The sequence below is a fragment of the Diabrotica virgifera genome, chromosome 5, assembly GCF_917563875.1.
Source record: "Diabrotica virgifera virgifera chromosome 5, PGI_DIABVI_V3a".
NCBI lineage: Eukaryota > Metazoa > Arthropoda > Insecta > Coleoptera > Chrysomelidae > Diabrotica > Diabrotica virgifera.
The window spans coordinates 5,727,962-5,741,933 of record NC_065447.1 but is presented as its reverse complement, the minus strand read 5'-3'; the positions used below and the strand labels follow the sequence as shown (position 1 = coordinate 5,741,933).

Sequence of the window (13,972 nt, the reverse complement as noted above, 5' to 3'; positions counted from 1 at the left end):
AGGTTGAATTAATTTTTTTTTGATATGCTATAATTTTTGTGTCTTATGAATGGAGATTGTAAATTATCACATTCAATTGCAGACAAACATATATGTCACAATTTAATGTTTTCTTAACTTTCTTAACTACAAACCCAGCGATATAGTCAACAACATCACAAACATAAGATGACATTGTTTTTGAAAAACTTAAATTATTTACAGTATAATCATGGTTACTAGTTATTGTTTCCCTATTATTTTCATCAGTTATAAAGTTGTCAATGAGTTGATGATCATCTGTTTTCATTTTCACAGTATTTGTTGTACTCATTGCTAAAATTATGGAAGGTGTCTGTTCTATACAATTAACCTGGGTAGATCCTGTAACACTTGTGTGCATTAAGAGTCTTTTATATGCAGCTTTAAATTGTTTTGCCGTTGGGTTGTTGTTGTAACCTCCATGACTCCTAATAGAACTAAAGAAAACTTCTAAGTGATCTTGAGAAAGTTTATAGACCGAAAGAACTTCAGACCTCCATCCATATCCTCCAAGTAATTTTTACAAATTCCCATTAATGAATTTAAACTAATGATCATACCAATAAAATCCGTTTTTCTTTGGCTTGGATATTATAGTGGTTCACATTGTTGGAACATTAAAGTGATCTAAGATATTTTATAGATTCTTAAATTTTTTGAAATATCCCTTGTTTATTGTGCTGCTGTAAACTGGATTTTAGGTGTTTTGCCAATTAATTTCGGCTATTTAAAATATCAAAAATATCATTAATTTGTTCAATGAAATCTTGAGTAGCTTCGCTATGTACAAATTCTTTTGAGCTTTTATTTCTCAAATAATGTATTGCCTTAGCAACTTTTTGGCTGAACGTTTGGGCAGCTAATTTCGCCTTCATTTTTTCCTTATACCAATTTAAATGTCTTCGGGTTATCCTAGTTGCAAGATGAAGGCCTTCCTTTTCTTGAATGTCTACTAATTCTTCCAAATATTTCCATTTAATCGCTTTATTATTCCCGTAAAAATTTTTTTTGTAATATAATATACGTTTATTCAAATCAATAGTTATTACAATAATTTACAATTTCAGTTTACTTACAATGAAATAAACGTAAAATAAGTCTTAAAAGCATGAACATGCTTGTTGACCTAAATAACCTAAGTCCTAATAGTCCAGAAAGCCACTGCGCATCCGCTAGGAAAAATATTCTAATTCGGATTTTTTGCACAATCTTACTCAAAAAGGACTCCTTTTAACAAATTTCCATGTTGCCAGGGCTAAAAGCTGGTCAAAAATTTTTTAAACGTTTTTTTTTTTTTGTTTTTTTCCTAAAATTATTTTTTTTGCATGGAACAAAGTTTTTCTAGATTTTTTGGATCATTCCAAACAGAAAAGGTCTTTAGTGACTTTTCTCTAAAAATGATAGTTTTTGACATATAAGCGATTAAACATTGAAAAATTGCGAAATCGGCCATTTTTAACCCTCAAAAACTATGTGAAAAAGTTAAAATTTGAATGTTGCCAAAGTAAGTAGATATTCTTTAAACATCGATTCATGAAATCCCGAAGAGTTTTTTGCAATACAATATTCAAAACTCCTTTGTTTTTTAATTGATAATCAAGCGTGCGCGACACTATTTTCCACCGACAGTATGGTGCAAATGAAAGGAATAAATTCGTTATTTCGTAAACCGGCGAATTTAAGGAAAAATCCCGAAACAGGTCGATTTGTATTTTTAAGTTACGATATTATGGCATATATGATATACTAGTGACGTCATCCATCTGGCCGTGATGACGTAATCGATGATTTTTTTAAATAAGAATAGGGGTCGTGTGCTAGCTCATTTGAAAGGTTCTTCAATTCTCTATTTAGTAATATAAACATTTATATAATTATTTATACAGGGTGTCCTTCTAATTCTTTTTTGTCAAATAATTTAATTTAATAAAAAATTTTTGGACACCCTGTATAAATAATTATGTAATTGTTTACATTACTGAATAGAGAATTGAAGAACCTTTCAAATGAGCTACCACACGACCCCTATTCTGATTTAAAAAAATAATCGATTACGTCATCACGCCCAGACGGATGACGTCACTAGTATACCATATATGCCACAATATCATAACTTAAAAATAAAAATCGACCTGTTTCGGGTTTTTTTCTTAAAGTAGCCGGTTTACGAAATAACGAATTTATTCCTTTCATTTGCACCATACTGTATACACATGCAACGGTGGAAAATAGTGTCGCGCACGCGTGATTAGAAATTAAAAACAAAGGAGTTTTGAATATTATATTGCAAAAAACTCTTCGGGATTTCATCAATCGATGTTTAAAGAATATCTACCTACCTTGGCAACATTCAAATTTTCAGTTTTTCACATAGTTTTTGAGCGTTAAAAATGGCTGATTTCGCAATTTTTCAATTTTTAATCGCTTATATGTCAAAAACTATCATTTTTAGAGAAAAATCAATAAAGACATTTTCTGTTTGGAATGATCCAAAAAACCTAAAAAAACTTTGTTCCATGCAAAAAAAAATAATTTTAGGAAAAAAACAAAAAAAAAACGTTTAAAAAATTTTTGACCACCTTTTGGTCCTGGCAACATGCAAATTTGTTAAAAGGAGTCCTTTTTGAGTAAGATTGTGCAAAAAATCCGAATTAGAATATTTTTCCTAGCGGATGCGCAGTGGCTTTCTGGACTATAAAGTATTGCTAATAAGTTTTAACATATGTGGAGGGTCAAATATTACATATTTTGATTTGTTACTGGATGTAGAAAATATACTTTATTCTAATTCACAACGCTTATAAACACTTCTAATCTCTAACGTTTTCTGCCGTAAACTGACGTCACACTCAGCTGTGTGAATCGTTTTATGTTGGCTTCACTCTTCGAGACGAGAGAATAGCCTTACGGCGTGTCTATCAGTTTTTATGGTCTAAGATAGCGTTCACCGCCTTCCGGTTACCAGTTTCTAGCTTCGCCCTTCGTTCCATTCGCCAGAGTGAAGATTCCTTCCCGACATTTGCCTTCTGAATGCATAGCCATCTCTTCCTTCTTTCCCTTGGCGTCCATTATAGTATATTTTCAACTTTTGGATAAAGTGGTTAGGACTTAAATTGTTGCAATTGCAATTTTCTAAAAAAATTTCCTTGCAATTTTTTTCTTGCGTTAGATATTTACTGAGTCACGGGGAAAATAGTGACTAAGTATAATTATTGAATTTATCGGCATTTATATCGGCAATTCAGACATGTATTATACATTTTAAAGTAGACTTTAAAATGATATTGCCAATATTTATGAGTTGCGTTCCTGGGACGACTTTACTGAAAGATAGGTAATTCGATTACATGAAATCAACCCCAACTCAAGAATATCCGTTACAAAAAATCATAACATGTGATCTGTCTTTAAAAAGACAACCACATGCAACAGTGACAGTAAAATTCTCGCGTTAGAGATTTCATAGTAAATCACGAGGGGAAACCCGAAAAAAACCTGGTGATACTATCCCGACGTCGTGAGTATTAGGTCTTACTTTTGTTTACTCTCAAAACTAATACCAAATTCTGACCTTAATATGTATATATGTTATTTTAAATTATAAATAATATTAATAATACATAGATATATGTATAAATAATACCAAAATATAAAATATGTACTAACTCGATATGTTATTGACTTACTAATCGTGGTATTTTCTTTCTATTGACTTCCTTTTTTAGTATGGGTAACCACATCCTATTGCATTCTACCGAGGAATTTGCGACACAATTGGTTTCATTTAGCATAATTAGAGCCGCGTCTTTGATTTTTCTCTTTTTACTATCTGTTTCTTTCAGGACTATACTTAATCTCTCCACTGAACTGGTATGTTCATTATCCCATGCGTGTTGACATATTTGAGATCTATCAAATTCTCTATTTTTAACCCTTTCGCTGCGAAGCTACTGAGAGTATTTGCATCTCGTCACTGCGGCGCTAATAGACGTCTCCCGCAGTGAAGCAAATATTTTTGGCTTTTAGGTTACAGTTGACTTAATTGTTGGAATTCTATCATTTGTTTTACTTTATTATTTTATTTCAACTATTTATTGCCAATTCTAGAACTATTATAATATATATAATAAATAATGTAGTAAAACAAATGATAGGGTTCATTTGTTCTTATGGTTCTTCCAATTCCGCCATCGAATAATGTTTACCCCTTTTTGGTGGCAGCGGCATGATGTAATAGTTATTACCAGTATTTTTTATCTCGAAACAAAACGTAATAATTAGCGACAATTTCACTTTACGGTACTAACGCATTCGCAATACTAAACACCTTCTCAGTTACCCCTCCTCATCCCGCTCGAGGCACTTTAGGTGGGCGGTTCACGCCCATTCATTATGAAAACATCTGATGACATTATATTTTATATTTTGTTTACGTTATTTTTTGTCTATCCGCAAATAATCGCTAACCGCAGCGAAGCGGTTAGCCCTGTCGCATAAATGCGTTTCCCGCACATCTCGTGCACTACTGAAATTACGCAAATATGCGGTTCCCGCAGTCAAAGGGTTAATATAAGACTGATGTTCACTTATTCTAACGTTTAATGGTCTTGATGTTTCACCTAAATAAAATTGTTCGCATTCACAAGGTATTTTATAAATACAATTCTTTGTTCTTTCTTGTTCACTGTTAGGTTTAGTTTTGGATAGAATATGAATAGAATGATTTAATGATTCCCTTTTTAACGTTGATGTTGTGATTTGATTTGTAATTGAGATATCTGTTGGTGCGTGTTGGTTTTCTATACACTTGAGTCTCATATCCAGTATCCTTCTTTGAGACTAAAACATCGAGGAAAGGTAGAGTGTTATTATATTCCTTTTCCATTGTAAATTTTATTGTTTCTTCTTGATCGTTTATAATATTTAGGAATGTATTCAACAATTCTGATCTATGGGCCATATTGAAAACACATCATCTACATATCTCCATCATACTGTGGGTTCTAAATTTTGTTTAGAAATGATATTAGTTTCGAAATCCTCCATAAATATATTAGCCAATAATGGAGATAAAGAACAGCCCATTGCTAGACCAAAATTTTATTTATAGAATTCATTATTTAGTTGAAAATAGGTATTATTAATCCACGAGGAAAAATTTCCTGTAGTTGGCTGTATACCATTACAAAAACATAAAATCCTTTATAAAAGGTATATTTGTACATATTATTAGTATTGTCCTTTTCATGATCATTTTTCAGTGCGTAACAAATGATAGGAAAAAGGGTAAGTCCGTGATAATACACATTTATGACATTTATTCTAACATGACATTTTAGTTAAATCTGGCAGTTGTCACATTTTATTTTCAATTTGGAATAAAAACAAATCAAATGTGTTTCTTGCATTTATAAAATGGTATTTTCTTTGATTTGTATAGTCTTATAAATTATACAGATTATATTTGTAATATATTATTATCTAATTAAAAAAAAAAAAAATTTATTATGGCGCCATCTATCGAGAACTAGAATAACTAGAATAAATGTTATAAAAATGTCACCGACGAAATGTAATCACCGACGTGCCTTTTTTTTCTGTCACATACAATTTAATGCGTTAGAAAGAAATCGAAAAACTGTGACGCACTGAAAGATAATCATGAGAAATACTGTACATAATGTCAATAACTCCATTATAGCTGATACATTTAGTCTTGTCCTAGTTGTCAATGTATTATCATTCTCTAATTTCGTTTTGATTATGTTTAAAGTTTTATCTAATGGCACATTTGTAAATAAACTGTTTATGTCAAAACCTACTAAAATATTATTTGGATTAAATTCAATATTTGATAATTTGTTTAAAAAATGTTGTGTTTTTTATAAATGTGTCATTATTATTAGCAAATGGTTTTATGTTTAATAAAAATTTTGATACAAGGAGAATTGATGGTACTACAATATTCACTTAATGAATTTTCGATGTCGGGATAGTATCGCGAGGTTTTTTCCTGGTGGTTGTCTTTTTAAAGACAGATCACATGTTATGATTTTTTGTGACGGATATTCTTGAGTTAGGGTTGATTTCATGCAATCTAATGAACTATATTTCAGTAAAGCCGTCTCAGGAACGCAACTCATAAATATTGGCAATATCATTTTAAAATCTTCTACTTTAAAATGTATAATATATGTCTGAATTGCCGATATATATTATATGAGTCAGATTAAATAAATTATTAGAAGAATTTTTTACTAAGCAACAAGATTTTTGTTAATTCATTAATATTTTTTGTATTTTGACAACGACATGCGATTTGGACGTCGAAACGTTGATAAAATCATTTTTTTAGTAAAATTGTGTCTTATTTCTTATTATAACACTGGAAAGAACTGAGAGAGGCCTATGTCCAGTAGTGGACGCGATTGGCTGATTGATGATGATGATAAATGTACATAAACAAAAATGAAGAGAATTAAGTTTTGTACAGTTTTTATTATTTTGATTTTTTGTGCTGCAATCAACAAGGTCCTACGCCTATGACCAGCCTAACGAGTAACAAGGGTTTAACGAACCCTAGACGCTGACGTCATCAGCAGCAAGCTATAAACAAGAACTAACGTAGACCTTTTGATCCTAACAAAAAAATGAAGAGATCAAAATTGTATAACACATCATATAATTCTCTTCATTTTTGTTTGTGTACAATTATGTCATAAAGATAATAACAAACGCGATTCAATTCAATAATTATGCTTCCTCCTCCCTCAATTCCACTATTCTCCCCCTTAACTCTGAAAATATCGACCCCACGAAAAAAATTATAAAAAAATGGTAGGAAATCGCATTTCAGTTCTTACCATTTTTGTTAAAAAATTGAAAATGGCTCGCCTCTTCAAGATGGCGGATTACGTAACGGAAGAATTCAGTCGCGATTTTAAATTTACACTACTGTTGACCCCCTAAAAGTTAGAATAATTTAGGGCAGCTTGCCATGTAAGGTCAAATTCTGTCTTGACTGGACTAACTATAAATTTATTGTGGCTCTTCCATATAATAATGTCTTTCTTTTATGTTTAGGTAACTGTATGGACTACACACTAAACGGCCGTCGCCTTCGCCAGCGCCCTGAAAAGCCCCAAGAAAAGGACAAAGTATCCAATCCCCCCACACCAAAACCTAGTCCCGTAAAACAGGAGCCGGACATCAATCTGGACGACCTGAAAAGTTCGGTGAACATCTATTTCGGCGCAGCCAATCGCATAACGGCTGGCGAGCGGTTCGCAGTGAGAGCCAAACGGATAGGTCCCGCCGGCAAAATCGAGTATCTGATAGAGTGGGGGGGACCTAGCCATGGAATGACCTGATAGGGTATATATACCTATTACTTGTGGTCAGTGTGAGATTCTTTTGGAGTTGTTAATATATTTGTTTGGAATTCTCGTTCACCTATCATGCGAATTTGAACATCGTTTTTTTTTTAAATCTACAAGGAAAATAATTTTTCCTGTAACTGGCTGTATACCATAAATTACAAAGATTTAATGAAAATTCCTTTGTAAAAGATATATAAATTTTTATTAAAATCCCTTTAAGGGCTACATCACAGAACGTTTTAGATTGTTAACAAAATCATCATCAGTTTTAAGATCTGGCTAATTGCAAGCTGAGCCACCAAAGAAATACCAGGGTGCGAACCCTTTAAAGTTTAAATGTTATAAAAATATGTTATAATCGCATATTTGCTTAAAATTCCATAGGATGGATAATATTTATAAAGAATTAGGCCCTTGGGCACAGTATGACGTATCACGTGGGTTGCAAAGCAAGTAGATGTCTCTCTACATGACTACTGTTAGATGGCAAAGTTGCCATCTAACAGTCTTCGCTTTGCAACCCACGTGATGGGAGAGGTATACTGTACTCAAGGATCTACTTCTTTGTAAATATTTTTTCTAATCTCCCAGAAAATGTGTTAGAAGTCCTCATCTCACTAATTAATGATTATTTTGAGAAAGGTAAATTTCCAGAGTGCCTGAAGACAGCCATCATTATTCCTCTTCATAAGGGTGGTGAAATATCTAATACCTGCAATTATATACCTATTGCACTACTACCGGTACTCTCCAAAATTATTGAGAGACTCATAAAAGCCCGACTTATGTCCTTTCTAGTTGAAAACAACATTTGATCACAAAATCAGTTCGGCTTTTTAAATAATAAATGCACCACTGATGCCATGTTTTCTGTACTACATTAGGTTTATCAAGGACTGAACTGCCTGCCACCGTTTTTTGTGACTACGCCAAAGCTTTTGATTGTGTAAATCATAACATTTTGATAAAAAAAACTAAATTTCTACGGAATTCGAGGTATTTCTTTAGATTGGTTCCAATCTTACTTGGATAATAGGAAACAACTGGTTAGAGCAAATGATACAGACTCTAGTCTCAAAAACATTGTATGTGGGGTACCTCAAGGTTCAGTATTGGGTCCTTTACTTTTCATTATATTTATTGATGACATCACTAGTTTAAAAATCAATGGAAAAATCTTTCTTTTTGCTGATGATACCAGTATCACTTGAAGCAACTCAAATATTGCAACTCTTCATGCTACTATAACTTCTGATCTACTTACAATAAAAACCTGGTCTGACTCTACTTTAGTCTCGTTTAACGTAGATAAAACCGTAGCATTGTCTTATAAAGGAGCTCTCCAACCCTTACCTCTTAATAGCCAGATCAGTACCGTTGATTCTGTAAAATTTCTTGGTATTTTTTTAGACAGCAACTTTAAATGGTCCCTCCATATCGATTTGTTAAGGAAGAAACTATCTTCAGCTTGCTATGCTATAAGATCTGTTTCGAATGAACTCAATTTAGCATCTTCCAAAATAACATATTTTTCTTTGTTCGAGTCACATCTTCGTTATGGTCTTCCTTTTTGGGGTTCTGGTACAGCTGCCCAATTCGATGTTATTTTCAAATTACAAAAAAGAGCAATGAGATATCTCTTTGGCCTCAGAAGAACAACACATTGCAGAAGTTACTTCAAAGATCACGGAATTTTAACCCTTCCATCTTTGTATATTTTAGAAACTGTTTGCTTAATCCGTAAACATCTACATGTCTTTCCACCAAGACCTTATCACGACTACTTCACGAGAAATTCTACATTTGACGTCTATTTGCCGACCCCGTCCTCTGAGTTAGTATAGAAATCTATATTATATTCCGCAAAAAAAAAAACTTTACAACCATCTCCCTTTACAACTTAAATCTGCAGCATCTTTCCCCAAATTCCGTAAACTGACAAAAGCCTACCTATTTGAAAGACCATATTATTCAGTAGAAGATTTTCTTAATCAATAACTAAGAAATTACAGTACCCTTTGCACAGGTAGTATTTTTATTTATTTTTTATCTATATTTGGGTGCCACATGCAGCAGTTTAACTTTTAAACTTATTAATTACTAGGTAGACTATGCATTTGCAATTTATTTAAATTTTGCAATTGATTATTTCTGTTTAACTTCATCAGATTTAGCCATACGGCTCACACTCCCTCTAAGGGGAAAATTGACCCATCCCAGATACCTACGGTATCAAAAGGATTGAGCTCTGGTGGGACTCTTTCCGTGTTATCGAGCCCTAGGTGACTTGGTATGCAGGTGTATCTCCCAAAAATTTTCGTACACATCTGGCCGTTGCGAGTAGTACTGCTTTCTGCATGGTCTTATAAAGATGTTCATTAAGACCCAGCTTTTTTATGCTTTCGAGGAGGGTCTTCGGAATGACTCCAGTAGTAGACATAATAATCGGTATCGTCTGGGTACTTTGCATTCTCCATTGTCTCCGTATTTGAATTTCCAGATCTCTGTACTTGGCGATCTTTTCAGTAAATTTAGTACGTATATTATTGTTGTTAGGAATCGCCACATCAATGAGGGTTGTTTGTCTCGTTAATTTATTGACTAATACGAGATCTGGTCTATTATGCGCCACTGTTTGGTCTGTGAGCACAGTGCGGTCCCAGTATAGCTTGTAGTTGCCATCCTCGAGCATACTCTCAGGGACATATTGATAATATGGGAGATGGTCGGTTTGGAGAAGTCCCAGCTTGATAGCTCTCCTGATAAGGATTTTTCCCACTGCGTCATGCCGTTCCTTGTACTCAGTTGCAGCAAATGCCTGGCAGCCCCCTGTAAGATGTTGGATGGTTTCTTGGGCTTGACATCCATATCGGCATCTGTCGTTTTGAACATGAGGGTCTTTGATGATATATTTCAGGTAATTTCTGGTTGGTATAACCTGATCCTGAATGGCCAGTAATGAACCCTCCGTTTCAGGGAACATCTTTCCTGATGTCAACTAGTAGTTCGACGCTATATTGTCGACATAATCTTGGCTGACCTCATTGGGATGTCGCCCGTGCAGAGGTTTACCCATCCAGGCACGCACTTTTTCATCCTTAGTAAGGTGGTTTATGCGCAGTTCTGCTTCCCTCAGTTTTATCGGTGTTGTGTCATCTACTGCGCAGATAGCGCGATGTAGAGTAGATGTTTCAGCCTGCATCTGAAAGTAAGATCTTAAATTAGCAATTTGTTTGTCTAATTGCTCACCTATATCCATAAGTCCTCTTCCTCCTAAATTCCGTGGTAATGTCGTCTTTCTACTGCACTTTTTGGATGGTGTTTTTGTGCCTTACTTTTGAGGTGCGTTCTTACTTTTCGCTGAAGATTTTCTATGTCCGTTTTTGTCCACTTAACAATGCCAAATGAATAGCTAAGCGCGGAACATGCGTAGGTGTTTAGTGCTTTAAACAAATTTCTACTATTAAGGTGTGAGCGAAGCAGCTGTTTTACCCTTCGTATTTATACATATCGTTTTCACCCATGGCCTCGATGTTCTGGCCATTTTGCATATCGAATCCTCCGGGCTGTACTTTTCCTCTGACTATATTTAAAATACGGCACTTGTCTAGTCCGAAGTGCATGCTAATATCATTAGAAAAAGTTTCGACAGTTTTTAGCATCTCATCGAGTTGGTTTCGAGTGGAAACACAGTGTAGTGTTCACAGTTCTGTGTCGTATCTTCTATCTATCCAGCATTGTTGTTAAGAGCAGTTGGCGTGGAAAGTTGATTTCCCCAAAACTCATGAATTTTTTCTTGGCTTGGGTAACTCTTATCGACACGTTCTACAGTGGAATTGAGTTTTCGATAGAACGCCTTCTCAGAACTCTCAAAAAGAGCATTGCGCTTTTGCGGTTGTTACTAACTTTGTACCTCCTTAGTCGCCCTGAATAAACGGAGAGTTTTTGTTTTAATGTATCCAGACACTGATGGGCTGTGTTGTTTTCTGGATCATATCTTGAGTGTCTTGCGGTACTCAGCATTATTTCTTCAGCTCTCCTGATGACTTTTCTACTTGTTACACCTCGTATGTATTCTGTGACTATACCAATATCCTTACGTAGTAATTCAATCTTTCCGAGCAGTCTTTTTTCCCAGGGTGCAATTCTGTTACCAGTTCTTTCGTTATTAGTACCCCGTCGTGTTCTGATCTTAACGCCCACTACATTAGCAATTGCTGTTAGGACTTCAGTGTTCACAATTTGTAACAGCGCCCCTAGTTTCTTGCAAGAGTTTATTCGTGGTAGCGGTGGTCTGCTAAGTGGGTTTGTTCCATTAAACTCCTGTACCGCACGTGCCATTTCGCTTACTAAGTTATCACGTAACTCGTTGTTTTCCTGCTCTGTATTGTCAGGTTGAGTTTCTTGTATGGCAAGCTCAGGAATCTGCTCATGAACTTCAACAGGGACTTGATCTTCAATTACAACATCGTTTAACTTCATTATTATTATTATTATTATTTTAAATACATTGACGATTTATGTAATTTTAGTAAATTGAATTGTTTTGTTTTTTTTTACTTTTTATAAGCTTTGTCGATAAAATTGTACAATTTTTCATGGGTATATTTCTATTCTATATTATCAATCCTATGAAATTTTAAGCAAATATGCTATTATAACATATTTTTATACCATTTAAAGGGTTCATATCCTGGTATTTCTTTGGTGGCTCAGCTGGCAATTAATCAGTTCTTAACACTGATGATGATTTTGTTAGAAATCTAAAACGTTCTGTGATGTAGCCCTTAAAGGGATTTTAATAAAAATTTATATATCTTTTACAAAGGATTTTTCATTGAATTGTCGTTTTTTAAGTATAGAAACTAAGAAAACCACTTTTATGCTATTCGATGATAGGTGAACTGGAATATACAGCTGGGAGTGAGTCTACTGCTCAAAAATGTACAAAACAAAAATTCCTATAGAGTTTCGGGGTTTGACCCTGAACATTTCGCTGTTCCTCGTATAACTATATATTTTTTGTGGAGATTCACAGATTGTTTGTGTATAATAATAATATTAACAAAATACACACTTTTAACACCGTTTTGAATGTTATATACACTTTTTATATATATCTTTATCCCTTTTTTTATCCAATGCACTCCCTAAATATCACTTATCCAAGAAATTAACGCGCCCCTTAAAAATTGGTCCTTTTTAATGTCTCGAATTTCCTAAACCTGTTGCCAGCTAAAGTGATTTTTTAATATGTTATAGCCTTATTCTTTAACAATATCACGGTAATAATATTGTTGCAAGACAGGTAAGTTGTCATTGTATACCGGGTGTATAAATAAAACTGTGTTTTTTTTTCAAAGTTCGCGTCACCATGTGGAAGATTCTAGCATTTATAAAATACTGAAATTAAAACCCAACTATATCCTCATGTTTTCTTAACATTCTGTTTTTTGATTCATTCAAAAAGTTAGGCACTTTAACAACCAGCCTTGTTTTTCATCAATATAGGGAGTTTTTAAATAAGTATGGCAAACTTTAAGGGGTAATTAAAAAAGAATGTGTGTGTACTTTGTACGCACGTAAGAAGTTATACTTATATTATATGATTTCAACGAAATCAATATACTTTAAACAGTTTATTTATATTTTATTTAAATATTAAACTAATTTTAATACTTACTACTTTCCAAAAATTTTTATTAAAACAATACCTACCAAAAATTAAAAAAATGAAAGAATAAAACACACGCAAACACATTGAAACATGAAACAAAGAAATGATTTCTGAACAATTGTTGAGAAAATTTTAACTAAATACGTATTTTCTGAAAAAAAAATACAATAAATTTACTTACAATCATAAAATGTATCTCTTATGGTGCCTATCCGTTACGGATGTTGGACACTAACATGGCTATTCTGACTTTTTTGACTGCTGCCCTGAAAAGTCCGGTAGCGGTTAAGTTAAACCATTTTCGCAGGTTATGCAGCCAGGATATTCTTCTTCGTCCTTGATATAATTATATAAAAGTGCGTACAATGTGTAAAAAAATAAAAAAAATAAAAATTTGCATTGGGAATTGAACCTGCGTCTATCAGGTTGTTAGATTATTTTGAACTCGCCCCACGCAGAATTTAACTACCGAGACACGTGAATGAAGTGGGAAGATATAGCATCTAAACGTTTTAAAATTTTTTGACAGTTGCTTATTCTCTTAGTTTAATCAAATAAGTTTAATTCTTGTGGAATTAAAATACAACAAAATATAGACTAAAAAAGCAATATATTAGATGGAGATTTTTGTTGGTAAATCAAAGCATTACCTAGGTAGGTAAGTAACTAGGTTAGCTAGGTAGGTACATTTTCTAAATAGGTATTTAATTTGTAATTTTTTATTACAATACTGAAACATTTACAATAAGGTACGTACCTGTTGCTTTTAAAAACTATTTAAAAAATCACTACAATAATTATAAACTTGCTTTTTGTCTCTGTCCTCACAACAATAAAAACTAATATACACAACATTTGTTTATCCTTAATCGCCATATTGAACAATTATTGACAG

General features: G+C 33.4%; 1 protein-coding gene across 1 annotated transcript in view; it reads left to right on the top strand.

Moving 5' to 3' along the window:
- Positions 1 to 12,500, top strand: part of LOC114331737 (polycomb protein Pcl) — a 73,793-nt gene extending 61,293 nt beyond the window's left edge. The window contains exon 8 of the mRNA XM_050652245.1: positions 7,105 to 12,500. Within this exon, the coding sequence (XP_050508202.1) occupies positions 7,105 to 7,391 (287 nt within the window). The 3' untranslated portion in view covers positions 7,392 to 12,500. The remainder of the gene's footprint in view (positions 1 to 7,104) is intronic.
- Positions 12,501 to 13,972: the final 1,472 nt, after the last annotated feature.